The sequence below is a fragment of the Varanus komodoensis genome, unplaced genomic scaffold, assembly GCF_004798865.1.
Source record: "Varanus komodoensis strain SLA01 unplaced genomic scaffold, ASM479886v1 scaffold94, whole genome shotgun sequence".
Classification (NCBI taxonomy): Eukaryota; Metazoa; Chordata; class Lepidosauria; order Squamata; family Varanidae; genus Varanus; species Varanus komodoensis.
Window position 1 is genome coordinate 1,653,482 of NW_025336646.1, and position 26,353 is coordinate 1,679,834.

Sequence of the window (26,353 nt, forward strand, 5' to 3'; positions counted from 1 at the left end):
AGCAGGCCAGGTATCAGCATTGGCTCTGGTTGAAAGACCCCCCCGCCCACACACACACACACACAAGATTTCCCCTAGGCCTGGTTTCCCCTGCTTTACAAAAATTTTGGCACCAGCAAGATTGGCCATATACAGCTGTTAATACCCTCAGATCTCTGCAGACCACCTCTTGTAACTACCCTGCCCCTGAGAGTTTCCACCTCTTGGACCACTAAGAGCAGAGGACAGACATTAAAGAAAGTGAAACCTTTCTGCACCAGTGCAACCTCCATACTGGGAGAAAGACAACTTGTGGCACAGTGCTGTCTGGGAACGCTGGGAGTTGTAGAGCCTACTTCTGATTAAACTTGGATTGTGTCCTAAATGCCTGTGGAATGCTTTTCATGGCCCCAGGAGCAGCATGGGAAGCTGAGGACACTCCCATAGCAGAGTCCTTGCATGGTTCTTTTAATTGATACAGGGGCTCCATTCTGTTTTAAGGGTTATAGGCTTCATGCTTTTAATAGCAACAGGAACACACAAACCTTTTCCAAGCTTGTAGCAATATGAAGCACTTTGCCTGTTTCTTTCTACCTGCAGCTGTTCGAGGCATAGAACTTCTGTTCATTAAAAAGAGGCAGCTGTGGAAAGCCCAATCTACAATATACCCATTGCACAAAAAGCACACTCAGGGACCCTACCCAAAAGTAAATGTAACAGAAATTCTTCCCAAAGGCAAACATTTCTATGTTGAGGACAATAATTGAACTTCTGCCTTTCATTCAGCTAGTAAAAGCACACAGCGGCCTTGCAACATTCAGAATCAGACACAGAAAGAGCCTCTCGCACACCCTCCTATTATAGGATGGAGCTTACTCCCACCCCACACTTTCTTGGTAATTAGAGGGGAGCTCTTCACACTTCTGCCATGGTAGCTCCACCACCCATTATTCTTCTCAAACAGAGGAACCATCACTTACCACCCTCTTCCTACCACAACAAGAAAATCTGCCTCAGGCATGTGCCCTACTTGTCTGCCTCTTTTATAATCCCAAGATTTCTTTCCCCACCCCATCCTTCTCATTGGCCACTGCATTTGACCCCCTCCTAAACTGTGAACTACAGGCATCAGTATTCTGCTTGATTGGCCTCAATAGTGTGATTGCTGATGATGTTTCCAGACCTGTGGCATAGACAGGTGGGTGAAAGAGTAAGGAGTAACTATTGGGTTGCTGTGCTGAGTCGGAGTTAATAGGGGAAGCAATACTCAGGCCCTTAAGATAGAGAAAAGGAAGAATCACTTTATGTTTGGTCGTGGCAAGCCACATTCTTCATGTCTACAGATGTTCCACCAGTGTTACCTTCTGGCAATGCTAACCAGAAGGGTTTTTGTAATTTTAATTGGGTGTGAGCTAAAGCATGAATTCAGAGCTGGCTCTGTGTTGGAGGGAATCTCAGCAGAGAGTTGGCAGTAGGTCTCCTCCTACATAGACATGAGCATCATGGGGATACCTGCCCTGGTCCAGTCTCCCCTGTAGTCCAGGTCTTTTTTTTTTCTTGAAAAAAACTTTCACTGTTTTCTGTGGTCACAAATATGAATCCCCTTTTCTTGTGCCAATGTTGTCTTTAAATCTGCAGTAGCACAGCAAGAGTTGGTAACCCCTGCCCATCACTTAGGTTTGGGGGGGGTTGTTTTTGTTTTCTCATAATATCCCTGTCCCAGTCTTAAAAGATGGCTTTGGCATGGCCAAAAGATGCTGATGGTCTTGTTATCATGCAACTGATATACTTATAAAATTTATTAGCATGACCTGATGATGGCTGGAGGCAGCCCCAGATCAATTCTTACTTTCTTCATTTGAGCAAAAGTAGGTTTATCTCTGGGAAGTATTCAGGGAATTTACATGCACATTGTACATACACTGCTTCCCCTCCCCCAGGATGGAGGATGTGCCACATTCCCTGCATCTCAGGGAAGTGTGTGCACAAGAATCCACTACAGGATTACCAACTCCTCATTGACAGGCCTCTTTAAAGGTAGACATTCAACAGGTGCACCATGTGCTATTATCAACATAAGACATGGAAAAAGCTTCACTGCAGGAAACTAGCCATGAAACTGAGCTGGCAGGCTTGTGGAAGGCTGGGAAACATTTGCAGCTGGTCTTTTTTTTTTTTAATGTAGAGAGTGTGTGTGCATTTAACAGATGAAGGTGGAGGAAGGTGTCAGCAGGTGACCTTGTTCCATCAGTGCCTGTCCTTTCTGAGAGAAACTTCCCTTGCTGATTTCTATCTATGATACAGCTGTTAAGGGGCATACACCCTCTGCCTATCAAAAGAAACAAGTGTTAAAGAAGCAACTGCTGTTAGATCTGCAACAATCAGAACCGAGTCTTCCACCAGCACATTGCTTTAAAGGGACTGCAGTAGTTAGAAGGCCAAGCCAGCTATTGCATGCGTGTCTTTTTAATTTCATGTTATATTTTTATAAGGTGCTTTATATTCTTTCTCTTTTTGCTTGTTTTAACTACGCTAAATCAAAAAAGAACATATTTCAGGAATAATTGGGCTTTCAGAATGGATAGAATGAGTATATTGGATTTCAGTACCATTTACTGCAACAGTTTGGAAAATGGTTATATGAAAGTGGCTAGGAGGGGAATCATTGTGTGCAAAATGACTTTTCAGGATGTGGGAGATAAGTTTTTGTAAAACATTCTGTCCTGTGTCTTGTGACTCATAGTGCTCAGTCTGCCAGGAAGGTCCTGGGTTTTTGTTTTTTTTTAAGAAGTGATTTTTGCAACACTATTAACAGGGAAGACTATAGAAAGACTTAACATGTCCAGATAGGACAACATGCCAAGATAGTGGGTGTGTTAACTACTACTTCATTGATTAGCTAAAACATGAAAAGTCTGCAGCAGACTAATTTTCCACGAACTGAATAGAGGGACTTAGTCGTCTGCATGTTTTGCCTTGTTATCTTGGCTTCAGTAAGAGCTTAGAGACTTGCTTTCTTCTTTTTGTGAATGGAAGCTGGGAATCTGAAGAGTATGGCTGTGGGAGAAGACAGCTCTTTGCAGAGTGATAATACCGCAAACAGTGACTATTTTATGTAACTCCAATCAAACTGGAGAATTACTGGCTGAATCTCTTGCCATCTCGCTTTGAAGTGAGAGAGAGGTTTGACCATTTCTCTGACATGGTTCACCCCCAGGGGGTCAATTGCCCTCCTTGCCCCTTCCTGCAGCATGGATGGAATTTGGACTTGCTACTCTCATGCTGTGTCAGCTGCCCTCTCTCCCTTTGCTTCATGTTTCCTTAAGGGTTGTAAAGTGCTTTCACATGCCAGTGGTAGCCCCCTTATCTCATGCATATTTATGGAAGCAGGGAAGGGAGGTTGTGGTGAGTGAGCCTCAGGCATTTTCAAGCAGGCCATGGGGGTAGAAAGTTGGAGATCCCCAGTGCCAGCCCTTGGTCTCTGTGAATATTATTGGCTTTGCACGTGTTACCATATGCACATGCAAGTGCCGTCTAGGATCTCCTGGCTTGCCTTTATTGGTGCATCCACAAGGGGTTGATGGCCAGCTTCAAAGTGCTGGTTTTATCTCTAAAGCCCTACATAGCTTGGGACCTTGTAAGCCCAAGAACTGTCTCTCCTCCTATGAACTGACCTGGTCTCTAAGGCAAGCGTCAGAGGGGAAAAACCAGGATGACAGTATGGGAATGGGCCATTGCTGTGGCACCCCATAGTTGTGGCATCAGCTTCCTAAGGAAGCTCACCTAGCATGAACGCTGCCATCTTTTCAGTGTTAGACACAGTCGTACTTATTTCCTCAGGCATTTGGATGGTGGGTATGACCCAACTGACATGGGCTTCTTTAGTGGTGTTAGGAGTGGAAAGAGCTGAATAGTGGGCATGAACACTTCTAATATTCTATGCTTCTAGGTTATGGTTTCTTAGGAGTTGAATCCAGGATTTCCTTCTGTGAGGGGAAGAAAACTTCAGCAACAGGACGGACTCTGCCTGTGAAAGGTCCCTCCACTCAATTTTGGGAGGATTCTCCCTTCTTCCTCAGAGTACAGCATACCCTATTGATCAGACCCTTTCTAGACTCTCTGTGGAGAACTTTCAAGGGTCTAGAGAGGCTGTTGTAAGTCAGAGGGAGCCAGAAAGTTCACTTTCACTAATACAGAATAAGTCAGATTTAATCTGGATTCAACCCATGTGTTCTTATTTCTATTGTGCTGAGTATGGTTTATTTTTTCTGATATATTAATTATACATTTTGCATATTTGTATATGAGTTGCTTTGAGGTTGCTTCTTGTGGCAGGAAGTAACACATTTAATACAATAACTTATAAACACCCTGTTCAAATATCTCAATGGCAGGGAAAGAGGGATTGAGTCTGCAAATCCCACCCCTGCCAGGCACAAGCCTATTTCCACACATGGGAATTGTAGATGTGGTTGAGGACTGAGATGTTTGCAGACATGGGGCCTGAAGCTGTGATTCTGCCTCTGCAGGATTTACTATATGTGCAGCTGAACATCTAAATACTGCTGAATACTGACCATCTATAGAAAATTTACTGAAGGGAAATCAGTACTGTGTGCCCCTAGGTAGACTCTTCCAGATTTAACTACTTCATTTCATAGAATATTATTCCATGCCTTTGCTTGAGCCAAGTTGCAGCCATTTTGAAACCACAGAACAGTCAATTCTCCTCACTGGGGAAACTGGGCCAACAGTGGCCAAGTTCACATTTTATTTACATCAATTAATGGTATTGGCCAGTTTATGATCCCTGCAACCAATGGCCAGTAGGAAGGTGCTCTGAGCAGCTGTTATGACTTGCCTGGAGTAGCAACAAAATATTAAATATAAGCTTATTGTTGTAACCATAGGTCATAACACAACATAAAAATGCCATAAAATAGTAATAATAAATCAGTGATGTAAAAAGATTATAAAATAAAATAGTAAAAGTTGAAAATCAAAGGTTATAACAAAGTAGGGCCAGTACTACAACTAAGAACTTAAACATTTCTGAATTTAAATGAGAGCAAGGCAGAGATGGCAACTTGATTGCTGACAGTTGGGAACACGTCTGCAAGAAGGTGGAATAGTTTTTCAAGATCTGAACCCTTAAGTGATTCTACCTTTAATAATTTGGTCCTAATCTCATTGTAAATGGGGCAGTGGAGGATGTAATGAGTACTGTCCTCCACCTGACCAACAGAGCAGAGGCATTGCTCACCAGGGAACTTAAGATATCTCCCTTCAAGATATGCAGAGGCCATTGTCTGCAGGCGCAGAGATGTCAAAGCCTTTCTCAATGGGGCACTGGTAATGTTAGCCAAGTACTGGGAAAAACCTCTATGTTTTTATACTGGTGGAACCAAAGTGAAAATTTGGATTGGACTGAGCAGCAACGTACAATCTAGCTGGTCTCTTTTAAGGACATAGGAAGGCTGCAAAGATGCCCAACACAAAGAACTCCGTGAGACCTTTGGTTGGTTGTCACCAAAGGGCTGAGGTACTGGGTTTGTTTTACTCTCGGTGGTGGCAGCTGGAAAATCAAAATGCCAATAATGTACACCACAGTTAGTGCCACTATTGTACACTCAGCATACTGTGTACATTGCTGGTCACAACACATAAAAAAGATATTGTAGCACTGAAGAAGGTGCAACAATGGGCAACCAGGAGCAGCTCTTGCATCAGGATATTATCTGCTCAGACGTTAAGTCCCCCTGAATTCAGGGGGCTTACACTCAGCTAAGTTGGCACAGGGTTGCAGGCTTGGTGCTGATATGCACACTCTGAATGGTGGGGATAGTCATAGTGGTGACAGTGAAGAGCGCAGTCTGATTTCCAAAACTCTTGCTTAATAGAAAGCCATGAGAAGAAATGTTTCATAAGAGGAACTATGAAGCATAATGTCAGCATGTTGACACAGAAGGAGAAGCAGCAGCATCATCCCCTGCTACTGCTTAGTAGGTGCCTACTAAAAATAAGAACGGAGAAAAACGTCTCCCTGCTACCACACAGCAGAGAAGAAAAGAGGAACCACAGGATATGAGGAAAGGAAAGAAGATCAAATGTGCTTTTTTCTTCTGCTGAGGCACTGAACCGGCAAGCTTTCACATCACTACAGAGTCTTTCTGATAAGTAAAAATTGCTGTTTATCTATTTCCACTTTAAAAAAAAATGTGGCTAGATTCTGAATATTATAAGGGTCCCACAGGATGACCTGTGTGGGAGCAGAAAACCATGGCTTGTTCCTCAGGTTCTGGTTGGGTTATTCTGCAGTCTGGTCCTGGGCAACCAACCCATCTCTTGGCCAGCCTGTCCAAGCACCCACCTGTGCCAGTTGCTTCCAAATTGCCCAACCAGCACCTGGGAACAGCTGCTATTGACTTCTCATCCCTGCTGTGATCATTTTCAGATTGCTGCAGCTTATTTGTAATTGAAACTGTTTTTCCCTGGAGATGCTGAAAGCCAGCTGCCAAGCTGGCTTTTATGATCCCTGTTTCAACAGCAGCACAATCTCTAATAGAAGGATTGGCTGTGCTTGTAATGTGCTAAGGATGTCTTCTGGTCAAGTCCTGTAGGTACCTATCCTAGGCATTGCCTCATAGAGGCTTCAGGTATATTTATTTTCTCCTTTGGTTCCATCTAAGGAGGGGCAAAAGGTGATTTGTTAGCAGTAATGAAAGGCATGAATGATCTTACGAAAAGAGGGTAATTCACCCCCATTCTGGCAATTATTTGGGGGGGGGGGACTTATGTCCAAAGGATTATCTTCACTTTTTCATTTGTTTCCAAGATTCTGACACTTTGGAAACATGTAAAAATGGAAGTCGCTGTGACAGATAAAACTCCAGTTTTAAAGTGGAATTAAGTGTTTTTGCCAGAAAACTATACAGCCATATAGAATCTATATACCTGTATAATGTCCTTACCCCACTTTTCAAACCCTTTTTAAATAGCTCCAACCCAGGTGGAGATGTTCACATATAGCATTTTCAGTGGGCAGCACGGCGTCATCTTGGACTTCTGCTGCAGCCCGAGTGAAAGGAGCATTTTTAATTTTTAATTAATTTTTGATTTTAATTAACTTTTAACTTTTAAATTTTTAAATTAATTTTAATTTTAATTAATTTTTAAATTAATTTTAATTTTAATTTTCCTAACTATAATCCGGCCCCCCAACAGTCTGAGGGACAGTGAATTGGCCCCCTGTGTAAAAAGTTTGAGGACCCCTGCTCTAGATCTTTCCAAGTACATGAATTTCCGCCAAATACTGAGATTAGAATTGTACATCTGATTGTAGTGGTAAGAAGTGTTTGGCAGCAAATACTGCATACTTGGTGCTTCTGGGTGGCTTAAAGGCATTACTGGGCATCACTCAAGAGCACTGAAGTTGATTGATTATGAGGATGCCTTGGTGTTTGATGCCTGTCAAGAAATGGCAACAAAGCAATAACAGGGTCAGCCTACACATGCTTACTCAAATGTGAGATGTAAAAATGTATTGGGGCTTACGGTCAGGTAATTCTGTGTATGCTTAACTGAAAGTAAATCCCACTAAATATGGAGCGAAATTTTTGCAAACACTTGTAAGGGTCTATGAATGAAAACCCATATTACAAAGATGGCTCAATATTCAAAACCTGGTGAAACTTTATTATGAGAAAAAAGTTGAGAAATGCTGTGTCTATTGAATACAATGATAAAAGGTAAAAAGTGCATCCCACATTCATACATTTTGACAAAGAATTACAGATACAAAGAATTATTACACTGGCTACAACTAGGTGATCAGGTCTAAGAGCTCAGATGGAGGGGGAGACAGATTGCAGCAGTATTGTTAGCTTGCTCCATGAGGCACCCTGCTCCCAGAAGATAGGGTGATGCTGGAGGAAGTTACCTTCTCCAAGCCTTCACATTCTTTTTCCAGCTATCATAAGGATGGTGCTCAAGCTCCCTCCTTCTGCTGCCTCTGTTCTCTTGGCCACATATTTTGAATGCATAGGCAGAGTGTACAATTGGCTCTGTAATACTGGTGGTCTTTATATCTGGGAGGTTAGGAACCACAGGCTTAGGGGCTGAATTCTGCCCTCCATTAGATACAGTGATGAGATTTTGAGAAATATAAAACTTCTTTGTATTCACTTGGTTTATTGTGCATGTACATTATATACAACAACGGGATACAATTATAGTAGAATTAATGGGTGGGTGGAAATGGGCCCAGGCATTAAGTAACCCTTTGCTTTCTCCTCCTCCTCCTCCTCATCTTGATGAAAGTGCCCCTGTGCTGAGGTGCAGGAAGGATCCTTTTCTCTAATCCAGTTGTGTTTATTCATGCTTATCATGATATTTATTGACATCACTGGGAAAAAGGTTATACTCTCTAGGGTTGGGCAGACTAGTTGAACTCAATCTCATCAAGGTTCTCATTAATTGCTGCTAAGCTTGTGCCATCATGGTTCCATATGGGTTTATATCTTGCTTTTTTGCACAGATTTGTACATATTCTATCCACATTTCCCCTGTGTATTGTTGTACACATGCACCCATTGACTGAGATGTGTTTGTGTGCATTTTAGAATCCATGTGGGGAGTTGTACTTTTTCAAATGTGTGCATGTTAACTGATGCATTTTTGGTTTTCTCATGACATGCTTCTTAAGCTTTGAAATGTATGGGTTTATATTTGGTTCTGGGAGGTATACAACCTAGTAAATTTATTAAAAATGTTGACACAAATTTTAAATTATCTGTAATTATGGTTTCAGTGGGGCTTGATTTTATGCACAACTGTCTTTTGATTTAATCAGATTTTGTATGCAGTGCTGAACAATTAGCCTACTATTACATGTGGCACAAGATATTTTGGATCGTGGCCATTCATTACTAGTGAAGTCCTACTGCCTGCTTTTAGATTAGCCAGCATGATGTGGCAATGGGCAGCTCCTGGAATAATCCTCATATTGGTCAAGTTTACAGGGATGTTCCTATTTCTTATTTTCAGTGAGTATTTGTTGCTGTTTAATGCCAAGTTTCAGTGTTGCCTTGAATTTCTCTGTATTCAAAATATGTTCCTTTTTTCCTTGTGTGTGTGTGTATATGGGTGTACAAGACATGGGGGTCTTTTGGTCTTGAAATATGTATCTTATGTCTTGAGAAATGAAAACCATAGTTCATAGACACTGAAGCTTTCTATTCCACTGGTTTGTAAACATGTCTAGTCTCATGTTTCTCATGCCTCAATGTGTAAGACTGCAAATAATAACATTGTACATAGGGTTTATATAATGCTTTTCTTTTTTCTCTTTTTAAAAATGTAGCTTTCACAGTCTCCCAACAAAACCAAACATCAGCAAAAAAAAAAAAAAAAAACCAAGAATACAAAAACAGAACCACTCACATGCATTCAGAAAAAAAAGAGGCGGGACCAATCCACAAAATATAGACACAATGTAACAGAGATACTCTGAAGTCTTGAAAGTATTACTAATTGTGTGTGTGTACACATGTGCGCACGTGCATGCTTACACATATGCACACAATATTCAAAGTACCTGTTTCACATCACCAATATAGGTTGAAGTAGTGCTTTATGCACATTATTGCAGTCGTCTCTTGCGACATCACTTTGAAGTAGATCGTTAAGATTATTTAATAAAGCAACTCAGCTAAGGCAACTTGCCATAGGTTGCCTGTAATCCCATATAAACACTTATCTGAGAATATGTCCCACTGAACTCAGTGGGGGTTACCTGTGAGTAGACATGCCTATAAGATTTCTTTGACAGCACTGAGATTTAAACTAGGGACTTCCCTTTTCTTTTAGCTAATGTGCCAAGTGAGCTCTCTTAGATAACATGAAGGGCAATGACAAAGCTATTGCTTTTAATTGTACTGTATTTTTGCAAGACTAAAGAATGTTTATCAGAAGTCATTCAAAATACATTTGTTTTCAGTTCCACAAATCTTTCCCAGGGGGAATATCAGCTTCATTCCTGAGAAGAATTTCACAGGCAAGTCTGGGGAACTTGGCAAATTACATAAGTGTGTGCGTGTGCGCGTGTGTGCGCTTGGGGGGGGGAGGGAGGTTTGAAAGGAAACCGTATTATTTACCACTGAGCTGAAACACTTCCCATTTTGAAAAATGCCTAACAGCTTTTCAGTATGCTTTAAGACTTACATGTTATGTTAGTCACAAAGCCGTGCCCAACCCATCGCAATGCCATGAATGACATTCTTCCAGGCTCTCCTGTCCTCCACCATCCCTCAGAGTCCAGCTAAGCTCACACCGACTGCTTCAGTAACTCCATCTATCCACCTCATACTGTCTCCTCCACATTGTGGTTATCAGGGACGTTAAGATCTTTCTTGTACAGTTCTTCTGTGTAATCTTGCCACCTCTTCTTAATCTCTTCTGCCTTTGTTAGGCCCCTGCCATTTTTGTCCATTTTGGCATGAAATGTTCCCTTCATATCTCCAGTTTTCTTGAAGAGATATCTCTTGTCTTTACTATTATATTGTTTTCTTCTATTTCTTTACACTGTTCCTTTAAGAAGGCCTTCTTATCTCTCCTAGCTATTCTCTGGAATTCTGCATTCCATTGGGTGTATCTTTCCCTTTCTCCCTTGCTTTTCACTTCTCTTCTTTCCTCAGCTATTTGTAAAGCTTCCTCAGATAGCCATTTTGCTTTCTTGCATTTCTTTTTCTTTGTTTTAGTTGCTACCTCCGTCCACAGTTCTGCAGGCACTCTATCAGATCTAATTCCTTAAATCTATTTGTCACCTCTATTGAAATAATGTAAGTCATCCAGAGATGACAAATTTTCATCTTTTGTAGGACGGCCTACAAATTTTCTAAATACGTACATACATACATACATACATACTGTATATTCAGTTTAAGCCTAAATTTTGCAACAGTCAGCTCCTGGTCTTTTTTTTACTGACTGTATAGAGCTTCTCTATAGTCAGTCTGATTTCTGTGTTGACCATCTGGTGATGTCCATGTGTAGAGTCGTCTCTTGGGTTGTTGGAAAAGAGTGTTTGCTATGACCATTGTATTTTCTTGACAAAATTCTACCAGCCTGTGCCCTGCTTCATTTTGTACTTCAAGGCCAAACTTGCCTGTTATTCCGGTTATCTTTTGGCATTCCAATCCCCCATGATGATAAGGACATCATTTTTTGGTGTTATTTCTAGAAGGTGTTGTAGGCTTTCATAGAACCGGTCAACTTCCGCCTCTTCAGCATCAGTGGTTGGGACATAGACTTGGACTACTGTGGTGTTGAATGGTTTGCCTTGGATTTGAACTGAGATCATTCTGTCATTTTGGAGATTGTATCCCAGTACTGCTTTTCCTACTTTTTTATTGACTATGAGGGCTACTCCATTTCTTCTGAGGGATTCTTGCCTGCAGTAGTCTACATGATGGTCATCTGAATTAAATTCATCCATTCCTGTCCATTTTAGTTCACTGATTCCTAAGATGTCAATGTTCAGTCCTGTCATCTCATGTTTGACCACGTCCAGCTTGCCTTGATTCATGGATCTTACATTCCAGGTTCCTATGGAGTATAGATCTTTGCAGCCGAGGACTCTCCTTTCACCACCAGATACATCGACAACTGAGTGTCCTTTCAGCTTTGACCCAGTCGCTTCATTCTTGCTGCTGCTACTAGTACTAGCCCTCTGCTCTTCCCCAGTAGCACATTGGACACCTTCCGACTTGAGGGGCTCATCTTTCGGCATCATATCTCTTTGCCTTTTGATACTGTCCATGGGGTTTTCATGGCAAGGGTACTGGAGTGGGTTGCCATGTCCTCCTCCAGTGGATCACCTTCTGTCAGAGCTCACTGCCATGACCTGACCGTCTTGGGTGCCCCTGCATGGCATAGCTCATAGCTTCATTGAGCTACACAAGCTGCCAAGGCAAGGCAGTGATCCATGAAGGGGGCTTTAAGACTACTTAGCATAAGAATATTGTTCTGTTAACTATGTGATCCCTGATTGGATAGCCCCACCCATGCTATTAAACCAGGAAGCATTTCCCTCTTTCATCCTTATTGACATCATACTTTAGCCCAACCAAGTGATTCCTATGGAGAGAAGCACCAATATGTGGGAAAAATACTGCTGAACCACAAGCAGTCAAAGAAAAATGGCACTGACCAAGTAAAATAGTATGGATGGGAATACTTGTACAATCATGTGGCTCAAACTAAGGTAGCTAGAGTTACAGCCATTGAAATCCATGTGAAATGTTAGCTGTGATTTCACTGGGAAGAAAGTACAGCTAAATATCTGGATTCAAACCAATGAGTTTTAGAAAATGCCCACCAAAATTACTATTTTCAGCCCCAAATGGAATAATAATGAGCATAGTGCTCCTGGAAATCAAACTATCAGTATATGGCTATCAGTAGCTACTAGTTGTGATAACCATATTCTACCTCCACTATTCGTGATAATATACCAGCCGCTGGGAAAAATGTATGGGAGGTTGCTTTTGCCACAAGGTGAACAGAATGCCTATCTAGATTTGGTCTACTTTAGCATGACTCTTATATTCTTAAACTGATTTGATTAGCATTTTCTCCAGCCTGCTATAGTAAAGCTGTTCAGAGTAGATAATAGAGGCCAAAACTATATTACTTTTTAGTGTTGCAGACTACTCAAATCCTGCCTGAAGTTACATCTACGGTTTCTCCAAGAGCCGGAATTAAAACCACATTCAAAGGTAACAAATTACTAAATAAGAAATATAATTTGGTCTTTGATATCACAAAATTGGGAACAAAAAGCCAATTGTATCTATTTTATTGAGCTGTTAGACTAACACATGAGTTGCTCAAGAATTGTTTTCTTGCAATGAGAAGGTACTGGAGATTTGTGGTGCTCTTCCTGATACATGCAAATGTACAGGTTGAGCAGATAGAAAATATGCAAACCACACAGACACACAGCAGTACTATTCTCCAAGCTATATCTGGTATCCCAAATAATCTGGCAAGTTTTCTCTGCAAGCTTTTCTTCCTTTTTGTGATGTCAGGAATGAATTTTCCACAGCTTGCCATTCTTTTGAATTAAGTGGATGTACTTGTGTCTGTAACCAGATGATGAACACCATTAAGATCCACCACCGAGCGAAAGTCATTCCTCCCCTTCCCTCCTTAAAGCACATACATTTGTTGCTCAGGAGTATGGATGGACTGTTAGTCATTTCTCCCCTGCCATATGTGGAGTGAAGGCAAGAAGAAACCAAACTGCTTGGCCTCCCCAAGATACTAGTGCACCTGCCAATCTCACCCTTGACACCCATGTGTTGAGTGTAAAAGCAGTGTACAGCCGTATTCAAATAGGCTTCTGCACCTGATTGGGAATCTTGGGGCAATGAGGTTTTCAACAGATTGGTGGAATGGCAATTGTGCATACGGTTATGTGGAAGAATCCCTTCCTCACGTATCACAGGAGGGAGGAGTGGGGCTGGAGGGTGTGGCCTCTCGCCCCATTTCATGTGTTCATTGAACACATGGATGGCCAGCAGGGACAACACCCACGAGGAAACAGTTCTGTATCTTTGGCTGTTATCCAGTATATAACATACATAACATCAAATATTCTTCAGTAGTCTTGAATATAGTTAACTGAGGATCTGAACCTTGCTGTAAATCTTGTCTCCATCTTACAAAACTTAACTTCCCTCCCTGGCTTTTTCCAACATGCACACACATTTGAAATTGGCCCTTCTTCTGCAGGTGGTGGGTGGTTAGGGCAAGCTGCAAGATGAACTTCAGATGATGACCTGGGTCCTTATGTGCGCCATTATCTCCCTGTATCCTGCTGCAGCCCCAGTTTCTAGGCCTGTTCCAAGGTGGGAAGGATTCAGAGGGAGTGAGTACTGGTTTTCTGAAGTGCCAGATGTATGGTTCAACAGCCAAATGGAATGCATAGAATGGAACTCAAACCTGGTGACCATCAATGACAAAGCAGAACTGGTAAGGTTGAGGCCCCCTTGAGGAGAAAACGTGGCACCCTTATGAAGCATGTGTTTAATCATCCAGAAGAACTGGCCTAAGCATCTTTAGAACATCCTGTCTATGAGTAATCCTGCCACAGTCCTGTTACCCTGGAGATCCTAGGAAAAGGTTCAAAGCATGCATAGCTGTAAGGTTTACACTAGCAATTCATATGTTCTCTTTGGAGCAGATAAGCATGCTTAATGGTGTCTCTGTTAAGACTTAACCATCTAAGGCAACGTTGAACAGGCATGCAGTATTTGTGACCCATGCGGAGGAAATGCAGCAGGGGCATAGAAAACCAAGAGGTAGAGGAGAGAGGTTCATCAAGAGGAATGAGAAAAATGTCCAGAGGAAAGCAACGTAAGGCTGCAATCCTGTAAAATTGCTTAAAACAGCATCAAAATCAATGCCATTAAGCAACCTAATTTTGTGCAGGATTACAGCTTGAAATTGAGGCAATTCATCTACTCATGGCATATATTATGATCTGCAACCTAATGACCTTGCTGCTCTTAGCTGGTTTTAATTTTTTACATATACTTGATATTGTATGGGAGAAATCTCAGATGTTACCATTATAATTTCATAATGCTCTAATGCAGGATCTGGGCAGTATAGAGGAATGGGGTCAGTCGCAGGGGTCAAGGCTAAGTCTTGCTTTGTGCTGTTAGAAGCAATGCAGTCTGTAGAAATTAGACAGCTTTTGGTGAGAGAAGCAATCCTTGTTAATTCATTTAGGTTTTATTTGGAGTTTCTGACAAGTATTATAGTCAATGGCTGCAGGTCAAGCCCCTCTTTGGGAATTGGAGAACTTTTTCTGTCTAAGCATGCATACGATTGAGCCCTCAAAAGCAGAAGAACAGAGGAAATAAAATATCAGCAACGCTAGGGCCTGAACCACCTCTTAAAAGACATCCCACAGAAAGGGGAAGAAAAGGCTTCTTACTGCAGGTGAAGACAGAATCAACATTTTAAGTGTGGTGGAAATAAAACTGGTGCCTTTTCATTGTCCTTGAAACACTATTCTGTGAAGTCTGCTCTGAAAAAATGCCAATTCTGTATCTAGTGTGATGGGGAAAGCTGGGTTTGCTACATCCATGTTCTTTTTACCATGCTTATTTAAGAGGCCAGGAGTAAAAGTGGAACAAGATGCGTGCCGCTTTAGCTGTTAAACTTCAACAGAGGAGGGATTTTTGACAGGTGTGCCTTCAGTCCAGTATGGCACATGACTCTCTTGAACAGGATAAAAGCACAGGAACTGCTCATTTTGAACTGGCATCCCTAGGCATTCGTGATTTTCTCTGCCCTCTGATTGGTGCCATTTGCTTTTCTTGCCAGGAGTTTATTGTTAATAAAGCAACAGCGGCTGATTATTTCATTGGGCTGACATATTCAGAGAACAACAAGAAATGGCGGTGGACTGATGGCACAGAACCTAGCTGGAACCTGTATGTTTCATCTTCTCTTTTACTTCTCTGATGGGCAGTTCAGCATAATTTTCTGTCTGTGTCAGTTTCACGTGTGCCGTTCTGTTCTGCCCAATTTCATTCACATGCACATTGTTTATAAAATCTAAAATGTATTATATAAATACATATTTATATACATGAATATAAATACAATATATTGTGGTGCTGGAGGAGACTCCTGTGAGTCCCTTGCACCGCAAGGCGATCAAACCGTCAGTCCTAGAGGAGATCAACCCTGAGTGCTCTTTAGAAGGCCAGATACTGAAGATGAAACTCAAATACTTTGACCACCTAATGAGACGGAAGGACTCTCTGGAGAAGAGCCTAATGCTGGGAACAATAGATGGCAAAAGAAGAAGGGGAGGCACAGAATGAGGTGGCTGGATGGAGTCACTGAAGCAGTCGGTGTGAGCTTGAGTGGACTCCAGGGGATGGTGGAGGACAGGAAGGCCTGGAGGAATGTTGTCCATGGGGTTGTGATGGGTTGGACACGACTTCACGACTAACAACAGCAACAATTTATATCCCATCTTTCTCCTGTTGTGGAGCTCAAGTTAGCTACATGCAGCTTCCAGGTGGTCTCCCTCCAAGCCCAGGCCAGCCCCACACCTGCTTAACTCCAACATTATGGATGCCATATAAGCCATAAGTCCACACTCTGGACCTGATTTTTTTTAAAAATTACAAAATAAGTATGTATTTTTTCAAACATGCACATACACTCACACACATTTATCTCAAAGTATTTAAAATGTATTTTAACATACAGTGTGCATTTGAAACTAGTCTGGTGTGGTGTTAGAGTGGGGGAGGGTTTAAGGCAGGAATTGCCCTGCAAGATTTAGAGAAATGTGAAATAAAAGTATATTTATGTTTGAATCCACATGTTAGTCCAATAGGTGACTAACAGGTTGTTTCACATCAAAGTAAGCAAAGATCAGTTTCCTCAAGTATGTCTGTCCTTGAAGCTGATGGACTGCATCTTACATGGGGAATCTTCTGTGCAGGCATGGAAGAGCAATTGACCACAATACCTTCTGTTGCACATAGTGTGGATGTATCTTTGGGAGAGTGATTACCTGGGGCTCCCAGAAGACAAGAAGGAGAGGACCTTTTCTACAGTTAGCACAGAGATAGGTCAGGTGTTGCCCTTGGGCTCTGGGGCACTGCAAGGGTTCTTTCCTGGTGCCCACCAAGACATGCCATTCCTCTCCATTTTTAGTTTAAAAATAGATTGATGCCTTCTTATTGGTTGCTATGTTTGTTTCAAAGCAAAGTGGAAACCCTTGGTTGCTGTCAGCGTAGTTGCTCTTGTGAGCAGGTTACTGTTCCTTGGTGAGTCACTATGTGCATCCCTGGCAGCTGTTTTATGGTCGTTCCCAGGTCAGTTCTCAAAGTTTCCAACTGTGCCCACAGACTTGAAAAGCTGCTCACTCTGGTTTAGTATAAGATGAGAGAAAGGCAACAATGCCGCATTTCTTGTGCCTGCATCTCAGTGTCTGCCCAGTTCTTCTGCCTTGCTCTTAACAATCGTTCTGCCCTCCACTATCTCACAGATGAGAAGCAGGATACACCCAGCGGTCACAGCAAGGGTCTCTACCCAAACCCCTTCACTTATCATCTGTGAGGAGAAGCTCCTTCCTGCTTGCCATTTGCAACAATCGTTTGCTGACAGCCTTGCCTTGTACACATGTGAACACAATTTGTTTCTTCCCTTGCTTAACAATCAGCTGGACAGATGCAACAGCCCTGGAAAATACATTACTGGTTTGGAGAGCTCAGCATGAATCATATTAATGGCAGCATAAGAAACTGCCTTATATGGAGTTACAGCCTTGACCCATCCAGCTGTACATTATATGCTTGACTGCCAGAAGCTGTGCAAGGGCTCAGGCAGCAAAGGGTCTTTCCCCTCCCCTGCTACCCATTCCTTTGTGAAAATACAGAATGCCAGGGACTGAACAGGGGACTTGTTGCATGTTCTACCACCAAATGATGGCTATTTGCCAAATATATCAGATGTTCTGTGTGCTTGCTCTTTCCTGTTCAGAAATTTTAACTCCAACAGAAATGCAGGAGACACTGGAATCTGAAGAATGACAATGCTAGTTGCTTACAATAGCAAAACACTAGAAAGGCAGCTTGAAGGAGGGAGAAAATAGGGGCAGAGATTTACCAGAAATGGATAGCAAAAGCAGGACTGTCTCTGATTAGGAAGAACCACTGGGGGAGACATGTGATGGAGAAGCCTCATCCGCTTTTGCAGCTGGTTGCTTCTAAGTGTCCCTCCCTGCACTGGCAGTGATGTGAACATTTGGTCCGTGGTTCTAGAGAGACATGAGAGCTGGTACGGAGACCAAGTGGCAGGAGCGTGGCCAAAATTGGAACTCCCTGGCAAAGGAGGCTAGGTTGGCAGTTTCTTTCTGCTGTCCTTTTATCAGCAGGCAAAGAGTTTTGTTTTGTTTTTTAATTCAAGCCGGGCTTTAGCATGGAAGTTCATCTGTTGGGTTGGGTGCTGCTGTTCTTCTTGAACTGCTGCATTTCAGTTTTTGTTTCTAATAAGTTTTATTATTGCCAGCCACAGGATTCATGAGACACCCATTCCAGTATAGTCAGATATTCCTTGTGCGTGTTGTAGTGTGCAAGAGCACTGGTCTTCTGCTGGCTGGTCAGGATCTGAAGCTGGTCTGCTCCTAACTGGTCAACTTGGTCCATTGCTGGTCCATTGCAATAGAGACACCAACACATTAATTTAGTTTGCAATGGGTAGGGGAGAGAGAGAGAGAGAGAGAGAGAGAGAGAGAGAAAAGGAAGTAGAGAAACCCTGAGGCAGTAGGAGAAGAAAAATAGACACATTAAATAAAAAAGTTTCATGTTGCATGTTTGGACTGAAGGTATGTCCCTTGTCTGAAGAAGTTGAAGATTACTGCCCTCGTGTGTTCTCGGGTTAAAATTCAGCAACTGGAGGCCAGTGGTTCAACTGTAGTCCAATTCGTAGTGGCTTCTGGTACCCAAAGTGTCTTTCCAAGAGGCAAACTGAGTGTGGGTAAGCAGCAATGGGACTTGACAGCTGCTCATTCAGGATGGGTGAGGCATGGTGCTTTGACCTATTATCTCCTTCCTCTACCAGTTTGTTAACAAAGCCCTCCGGCAAACAAACAGGGCCTTAGTATAAAATCTAAAACAAGTCCTGTCTAAGACTAAATGAATGGGACTCTAGTCATTCCTGACTGAAGTACCATTTATTTTAGCAGCTCTACTCCCCTAAACTTACACTGGATTTTATTCTTACAGTGCAATCCTACGCATATTTAGGGAGGAGAAAGCCCCAGAGCTCCCTGCATTTCCTCTCTAGTATGCCTAGGATTTCACCATTAGCCTATCATTGTTCATTATTTTTCATAGTAGCAAACTCAGTCTTTCTCACTGTTCTGTGGCTCTATTTTTACAGCTTCACTAAGAAACAAAAGGAAATGGGACAAGACTGTGCAACAATTAGAGCAAGAGATGTACACCCAGCATCATGCTACAAAGAAAGTCGCTGGATCTGTGAGAAACAGATTAGCTAATTCTTTGGACAAAAAGTGATACAAGGACAGAAGGGGCAGGAGAAAAAAAGGACAATTATTCTTAATTGTTAAACAATATTTTAAAATTTGATTGTGACTTTTTCTAATGTTTGCCATTTATTATACTTGTTGCTGCTATTTCCTAGAATACGCTGCCAACCAATATTCGTGGCACTTTATAATGTAAGCAGGAAGCACTTCCCTCAGGAAGCTAACAGTCGAGTAATTTTTTCACATGAAGAAACTTTGTGCTAATTCTCGATTTGATGCATCCTACATAGTGATTGGGAAGAATTTAGTTCACAAACATTTCAAAGTCATAATTTCTAAATAGGTATCTTATTAGTTATTAATCAGTTATTCTTCTCCAAATACTCATCTTGGAGCCTTGTGCTATGATATTCCAAACTAAAATTGCATACAAAAATTCATGTTAGCAAAAACATGCAAAAAATGTTATATAAGAGAAAGTGGTTTGTAAAATATATGTGTATACTTGACAAAAATGCATGTATTAGAAGAATAAACATGAAAATGCATGTGAAGATCTTTTCTGGACAAGTGTCTTTTTAAAGATTCAGACTGATGCCTTAATGAGACAAAATGAACTAAGGGCTGGAAAATGAGAAACAGGAAAATACTAAAATTGTCAGGTCTATCCATCCTGTGTCGCACGGCAAAAGCTGGGGCCATAAGACATTCTTACTAGTGGGCACCGAGAGGGAGTGAAAGCCCTCTTTTTATATTGTCCCCTGCACTCCTTTCCCCACAGCAAACTGATAACTGAAAAATTGAGCCCAGTCTTCCCTTCCCATGATCGCTTCAGGGACAAAAGGAGGACCGATCCCTCTCTTTCTTGGGGAAGCCGCTGCTGGATGGGAGGTAGGATGGATTCCAAATGATGTGCTATGGAATCTATGTACAGCCCCGAGTCCAATCCTCCTCTCTGGGGCTGTTCATCACTTTCCTGACTGGCAGGACAGTGGAGGCTGCTGTGGGCTTGCGCCAGTTCCTTCTTCAAAGTGGAAGAGGCAGGGCTGGAATTTCCCATTCATTTACCAAGGCCAGTGGGCCCAGAGATAAGCCAAGCAGTTTCTGAGACCCAGACAGTCTCTGACTTTCTGGGAAGGTGTAGTGAACAAGCTGATGTGGGTGGGGATGGACCTAACATCATTAGTCCAATCGTTCAGCATCAGGGTAAAGAGCAGACTGACTGAGAAGCATCAGGCAATTGTCCCATAAGCAGCAGGATCCACCCTGAAGGTGGAGTCAACTCTTTGGTTTGGAAGGGACAAGGAGGATTCATTTTGGAATCCTTCAGTGGCATCTCCTTAATGGCTACTTATAACTTGGCTTGTTTCCTTTATTACTTGTATTGCAAGATTCTAATTTGAAAGGCTTTGAAAGCAAAGATTTAATGCAAAAATTGTGTGTGTAAATGTAAGTTTCAAGCACTACAGTGAGTGCTTTTGTTGGCCATTATTTGATAATGTTCCAAAAGAAAAGGAGGGGTGCAGAATGAAGGTTGGGTTCCCCTACCCCTAGAGCTAAGAACTGAACAAAACTTTATGTCTCGAAATAAAGTCAGAGTGGTTAGAGAAAGTGGATATTGTGGTTTTATTGCTTCATCAGGCTCAAGAAGAAATGCAACTTACTGTTATTGCCTGCCCGCCCCTGTTTTCCAAGCAGCAAAAAGACCCAAGAGCAGTGTTGAAAAATTTGGTTTATTTTGGATATGAGGTTACTGCAGACTTTTGAGGTTGGATGCAGGATCTGCATTTTGCAGACAGGAAAATTCCCCTGTCTAAGGTGCCTGTGTAAGTTTTTTGGGATCGCCTCTTTTGGAAGCCATATCCTACCTCATGCAGCATGTCCCCACCCCTTCCTGTGGCATTTCTGGGGGATGTGGTGATGCTCTGGGGAGGAAGTGGCAGGGAAGTCCATTGTCTTCTGTCAATCAAGCTGTAATTGCCTAAATCTGAATCCAGCCCATAATGTTTTTGTAATATCTGCTTTGGGGCATAGTCTTATGCAGGCTTAGACAGAAATTTTTCTACAACTCCTAGCCTGCCCCAGCCATGTTTAGTTGGGTCATGCTGAGAGTTGTAGACCATTTTTCTGCCTTTCCTCCCAAATATAGAAGCAGAGGAGAATGGAGGTAAATACAGTCCTTCCACGGACAGTCCAGCAACTACCTGCCTCAGGTCCCCAAAGAAAGCAACTGAATACCAAGGATGTTTCGACTTCAGCTAACTCACTGCTTTCTGTTGGATATGTCAGGCAAACTTCCCTAGCCATGGAAGGAATGATTTTATGACCCCCTAGGCATCAGGGGGAGGGGGGAACATAGGACAGTTTGAGTACCCAGTTCTGAAGTCAGAGACTGGGAAAAGGTGCACCCTGACCTGCTAACCTGGCCTGCTCAGGAAAAGCTGCGCAAGATGCTCTCTGAAGTTGGGAAAGTGACTTTGGAGAAGGGTTGGGGAATGGTAGTTCAGAGAGGGCAGGACTTGTGGCATCCTGATGGCTCTTCGACCTCTTTTGGAAGCAGCCATGCCAGATGACCCTGTAGCAAAATACAGAGCGGGAGGACAGGGGAGATGAAGATTCCCTTTCCTGCTGCTCCTGCTCTGCATGGATGCCCACAAGCTTGGGGGCTTATGGGCATCCCCATATGTGAGACTGGGGCCTGTGGGCACCCTGGCTGCAGAGGCATCCCTGGTGCAGCAGTTCCCACTGGGACCGGCTGCCACCACTGAGAACAGGTCAGTCTCTCCAGCCCCCCAGTGTCCACAGACTAGCCAAGGATCCCAATGTGGACTTTTGCACTGGGCTTCTGTGCAGCCCTTTTATGTCCTTAAGCAAGCCTCTCCCACTTTCACCCCCAAAGTATGCATTTGAGGTCTTGGTGAAAACAGGGTAAATTATTCATTAGGGATTCAGGCAAAAAGTACAGAATGTGGAAAAGGTTAGTCAGTTCCAAAGTACAAAGCAATAAATGGGTTCAGTTGGCAATTCAGAAGACCACAGCTTAGCCATTCAAAAGTACAGGCTCCCCCCTACCCCACCCCATATCCAATGGCCTCTCACTGCCATCCCAGGGAGCTGAAGATTGCTCCCTGAAACTCCTTCAATTAATAAACTTAGATTTCTTTAAGCTGGTCACAGCCCTAATTGTTATTCTCCTAATAATTGTCAATTTTTACACTTTAAGCATCTTGCCTCCAGTGGTTTGTCACATACATGTTAAAACATTCATGGGACAAAATGCTTATTGGCATTGCAAATGCCTCTCCCCAACTTTCTTTTCTGTATTAAATACAGATGAGTGGGAGAGATACTTGAAGGATCCCTTGGCATAAGTAGAATCTCTGAGGAGGACAAAGGTGTGCAAATTCCTATCCCCTATTTTACAGGAAGCCACAACCCTGCAGTGATCAGCTGGGCAACTCTACATTGGCTGAATGCAGCTTTGGATGCAAATAATGTGAATGCCCCACCAGGGTTACCCAAAGGCCGGAGTTTCTTAGAGGAGGAAGAATCCTGATTCTAGATTGCTGCAACCTTCCCCTTCATAACAGAGCGCCTATAGATTCTCTTCACAAATCCAGCGACTTGGTACAGAGCAAGACCTGTCGCCCAAAGAATCAAATCCAATCAAGGCACAGTCAAAAGCTGTGCGTTGGATATTAAATCTGTAAGGAAAGAAGGGAAAAATGAAAAATAGGACTTGTCACTTTTACTCAACAGCTATGCAAATAAACACAACTGGGTGTATTCGTAACCATACGGTCCTGGCAAAGTAGTGTAAGCACCGCTTCTTACATGGGTGATGTGCAATGAGGCTGAAAGAAACCATCGCACCAATGAATGATTGGGCAGAAATATACTCTGACTTTTCTTTTTAAATTGGGATTTTTATCCAAATTCAACGCTTCAGATACAGGCAACACAAAGGAAGAATACATATAACAATACAGCAAGATCTTTAAGGGAAGCCAGCAACTCACTGAATACAATTATTATAATGAAATACCCTAGTGAAGAAATTGGCCAGAATTAGCCTAGAGCATAAGTGGGCTACAATGTGTCATGATGCTGACCAGATATGCTTGAATATAGTCTGGGACTAAAGACAGCCAAACAAACAAACAAGGCTTCATTTACTATTTCCATTGCAACCTCCAGCGGCCTTCTAGCAAAGCTTTTCCAGGCAGTCCAGAGTTTGTTTATTGTCTTAGCTGGCTAATCTTACATTGGAACCCTAAGAGGTCTCCTGTGACAATTTTGCATGCACTTCAAGGATAAAATCACTTGGCTCTTAGGGCAGTATTACGTGAGGCATCCAGTGCACCTTACACTCAATCCATATGGGGTAATATTTTTTAATGAGGCCTAAGCACGTGGAAGCAACACTTCTAGCTGTCCAGCTGCAGCTTTCTTCCTTCCTTCAATGCATTATCCCCATGATTAGCAGTGATTCAGCAGCCTGCCACTGGGCATGGGGCAGGTTGCAGCCTCTGCCTGCCCTGGCACGCTGATGCAACTGCTGCTTATCTCCAATTTCTTGCAGGAGATGAGAGCAGAAATAATCATGAAACAAGAACTGTTGCTGTGACAACTGATGCAAAGGTGGTCTGGCAGGCCACTAGAAATGGCTCGGCGGGTTGCATGGGGCACGGAGACTATACTTTCTCCATCCCTTCTTTATAGGAAGCCAGAGAGAACGGTCATTAAGGGATCTGTGGTGACCCAGCGGTAGGTCTCTAATCAAAAGATGTTGTGCATCTTCTGAAATGGTTCCTATTTACAGTGATAGGATGGGTGAGGGCCAAGAAACTGAGACTAAATCTTGGCAAGATGGTGACCCTCGAGGTGAGTGTCTCCTGGCTGCAGGAGCTGGGGAGTTGCACTACAGTCTGATGGTGCTCCTGGATGCCTCAGGGTCATCAGAAGTCCAAGAGACTTCTGTGGTGAGGATCTCCTGTGACAGCCTACTCGTGAATGATGCCCATGTGATGCAATCCATGCATGTCCAGATTACTGTGGTGCACTTTGTGTGGGACTACCCTTGTGCTTGGTCCAGAAGATGCAGGAGGCATGGGATGCAGTGGCCAAGATGCTGCCTTGGACACCTGGCCACACACATCAGAGTGCTGTTGAAGGAATAGCACGTCCCAGTTAGCTTCCACATCAGGGCTAAAGTTTGCTGGCTGGCTTACAGCCCCAGCCAAAGTTCTCCCATTCCCTAAGGCAGGAATGCAGCACACTACTACCCCCATGCTCCCCATCCTCCTTGCTACCATATCCTGTTACTCCTGCTTGACCTCTGCAGGACTGTGTTGACCAGAGCAAGAGGCCAGGGCAAGTCTTCAGAGTGCCAAACCTGCAGAGGTCCTTTCTCAGAGCTGTGTCATAGGTCATCTTTTTACCAAGCATGGTAAAATCCGCATTTAGGAGCACCTCCATTGGCTTTTCCGCTGCCACATCACTCTATGAAAATCATAAATGATCGGAGTGGTGATAAACTTACATGTTAGGGTTGAACTTTGTGTTGTCAACCCATCTCCACTGTCCTTTGGAATGTTGCCAGGTCAGGCCAAGGAAATAGTTTCCATTTTTTGTTCCATTCATAAGAAACATCTGGAAAAGAAGCATTTGAAAAATATTTCACTGAAAACATCATAGGTCGGACCCAGGTTTTACCTGAATCAACTGTGCTGGCGGAAGTGGATTTCTGCAACCCTTCCTTCCCAAAGGAGCCCCTTCAGCCTCATGAAGATAATGCAGAGAGTAAGGAGACTGTGCTAAATGGGGCAAACATGGTGAGTAGGAGGTGGGAGGGAGGGAACCATCTAAACTGGGTGAAGGAATCTTCCCCAGCTGCAGCTTGTTCTCCCAAGAAAAGTCCTTCCCATCAGTGAAAACAGATCCTCAATCCCATGTATAGACTTCTTTTCTCCGGATGTGTCTGTGAAAATGTGTCTTGTGTACTACAAAATGTTACATCTCAATAAATGTGTTAGACTTTTGAGGTGTCAATAGACACTTGAGTGTTTTTGGCTTTAACGGCTACCTTTCCACAATTGTGTAAACCAAGTGTATTATTTTATTTCAATCATCTTAAAAATGGAAAGTGATCATGATTTGTGACATGAAAATCCACAGAAAATAATGAAATATGGGGTGGAGGGATTATAAGAATTATGAATACATGATCACCTCAACATGAAATTTTACTTCAAATCATATTTCCTATGCAGCTGAAATTTATTTGTTTCAAAAAATATATTCCTCAAAAAATACTCTGCTACAATTCTGTTGAACATTCACCAGCTTACCTAGGAAAGTTTTAATGTTTGCTAGATAGTCACTGTATGTGTGTGTGTTGGCTGTCTCACTTTAACTCTTGATAACTTTTTAAATATTTGATTTTTGACAGCTGATCTGCAACTGTACTTTACATTTAATTGGCTATAACAGCCGGATTAGTACAAAACAGCATTTAGTGGCTGGCAGGTTTTCTGAAGACTATCCCAAGTGTTGAGAAAAATATTCACCTTGAAAACTCAGGTGTTAAATTTCCATTCAAAGTTAGAGTGATAAACCTTGAACAATGTTACATGTTGGTAAATGTTTGCTTCTGCTCCAGCTGTCAGCAACATATTTCATTCTTCCACAGACAAACTGGGCTGAATGCCAAATTTGATAGCCACCTGTTTCACCCCTTGGAAGTGAGAGAATGAAAATAATTAAAGGCACAATCTGCCTGGGGAATTCAGGAACTGCAGAACTCCTTTCCTGGCTAAATAGGTATATCATTCCACTATAAGTCCACTATAGCAATCAGTCAAAAGTGTTTATAGAGAATTTTAGAAAATTGTCCAATTTGCCTTTTCCCACCTCAATGTTCTCCTAACTGTCCAACCAGAGATGTGGAAACAAATCAAAATGGGACAATTGGAAGAGCTGAAGACAGAAGCATTGGGGAATTCATTCAAAATCCTGAATAAATCTTCAAAATCTTCCAAAAAAAAAGGAAAGAAAAGAAAGAGTAGCAGTTCAATCCTATAAATGTCTACTCTGAAGTAAGCACCATGGCATTCTGTGGGGCTTATTCCTAGATAAGTGGGAATAGAATTGCACCTGATGGCAGGGAAATGATGAAAACATAACTCTTTTTTTTCTCCACTGGGATTCCACCCTGAATGAGGCTTTCCCAAGGCTGCTATTTTCTCTCTCTCTCTCTCTCTCTCTCTCTCTCTCTCTCTCTCTCTC

At 42.5% G+C, this 26,353-nt stretch overlaps 2 protein-coding genes across 4 annotated transcripts in view; one reads left to right on the forward strand and one right to left on the reverse strand.

Moving 5' to 3' along the window:
• Positions 1–6,047: 6,047 nt before the first annotated feature.
• On the forward strand, positions 6,048–19,620 carry LOC123017521 (C-type lectin domain family 5 member A-like). Of its 3 annotated transcripts, none has more exons than XM_044418933.1 (7): positions 6,048–6,156; positions 8,844–9,023; positions 9,977–10,033; positions 12,678–12,755; positions 13,865–14,013; positions 15,376–15,485; positions 18,958–19,620. In XM_044418933.1, exons 2-7 carry the CDS (start codon positions 8,945–8,947, stop codon positions 19,073–19,075), a joined length of 591 nt encoding a protein of 196 aa, XP_044274868.1. In that variant the 5' UTR covers positions 6,048–6,156; positions 8,844–8,944; the 3' UTR covers positions 19,076–19,620. The 3 variants fall into 3 exon arrangements, with proteins under 3 accessions (XP_044274868.1, XP_044274869.1, XP_044274867.1); XM_044418934.1 differs by having other exon boundaries at positions 8,935–9,023; XM_044418932.1 differs by having other exon boundaries at positions 6,049–6,156; positions 8,831–9,023.
• A 2,559-nt stretch (positions 19,621–22,179) lies between these two features.
• Positions 22,180–26,353, reverse strand: part of LOC123017517 (C-type lectin domain family 5 member A-like) — a 7,830-nt gene continuing 3,656 nt past the window's right edge. Inside the window, exons 4-5 of the mRNA XM_044418925.1 lie at positions 24,609–24,718; positions 22,180–22,770 (exon numbers count right to left, since the gene is read on the reverse strand). Coding sequence (XP_044274860.1) covers positions 22,662–22,770; positions 24,609–24,718 — 219 coding nt within the window. The 3' untranslated portion in view covers positions 22,180–22,661. The remainder of the gene's footprint in view (positions 22,771–24,608; positions 24,719–26,353) is intronic.

Coding starts and splice junctions, on each gene's coding strand:
- LOC123017521 (XM_044418933.1), top strand. CDS start 8,945: ATGATGTGGCAATGGGCAGCTCCTGGAATAATCCTCATATTGGTCAAG. Junction 12,756..13,864: donor AATTAAAACCACATTCAAAG/GTAACAAATTAC, acceptor ATCCTGCTGCAG/CCCCAGTTTCTAGGCCTGTT. Junction 14,014..15,375: donor TCAATGACAAAGCAGAACTG/GTAAGGTTGAGG, acceptor TTTTCTTGCCAG/GAGTTTATTGTTAATAAAGC.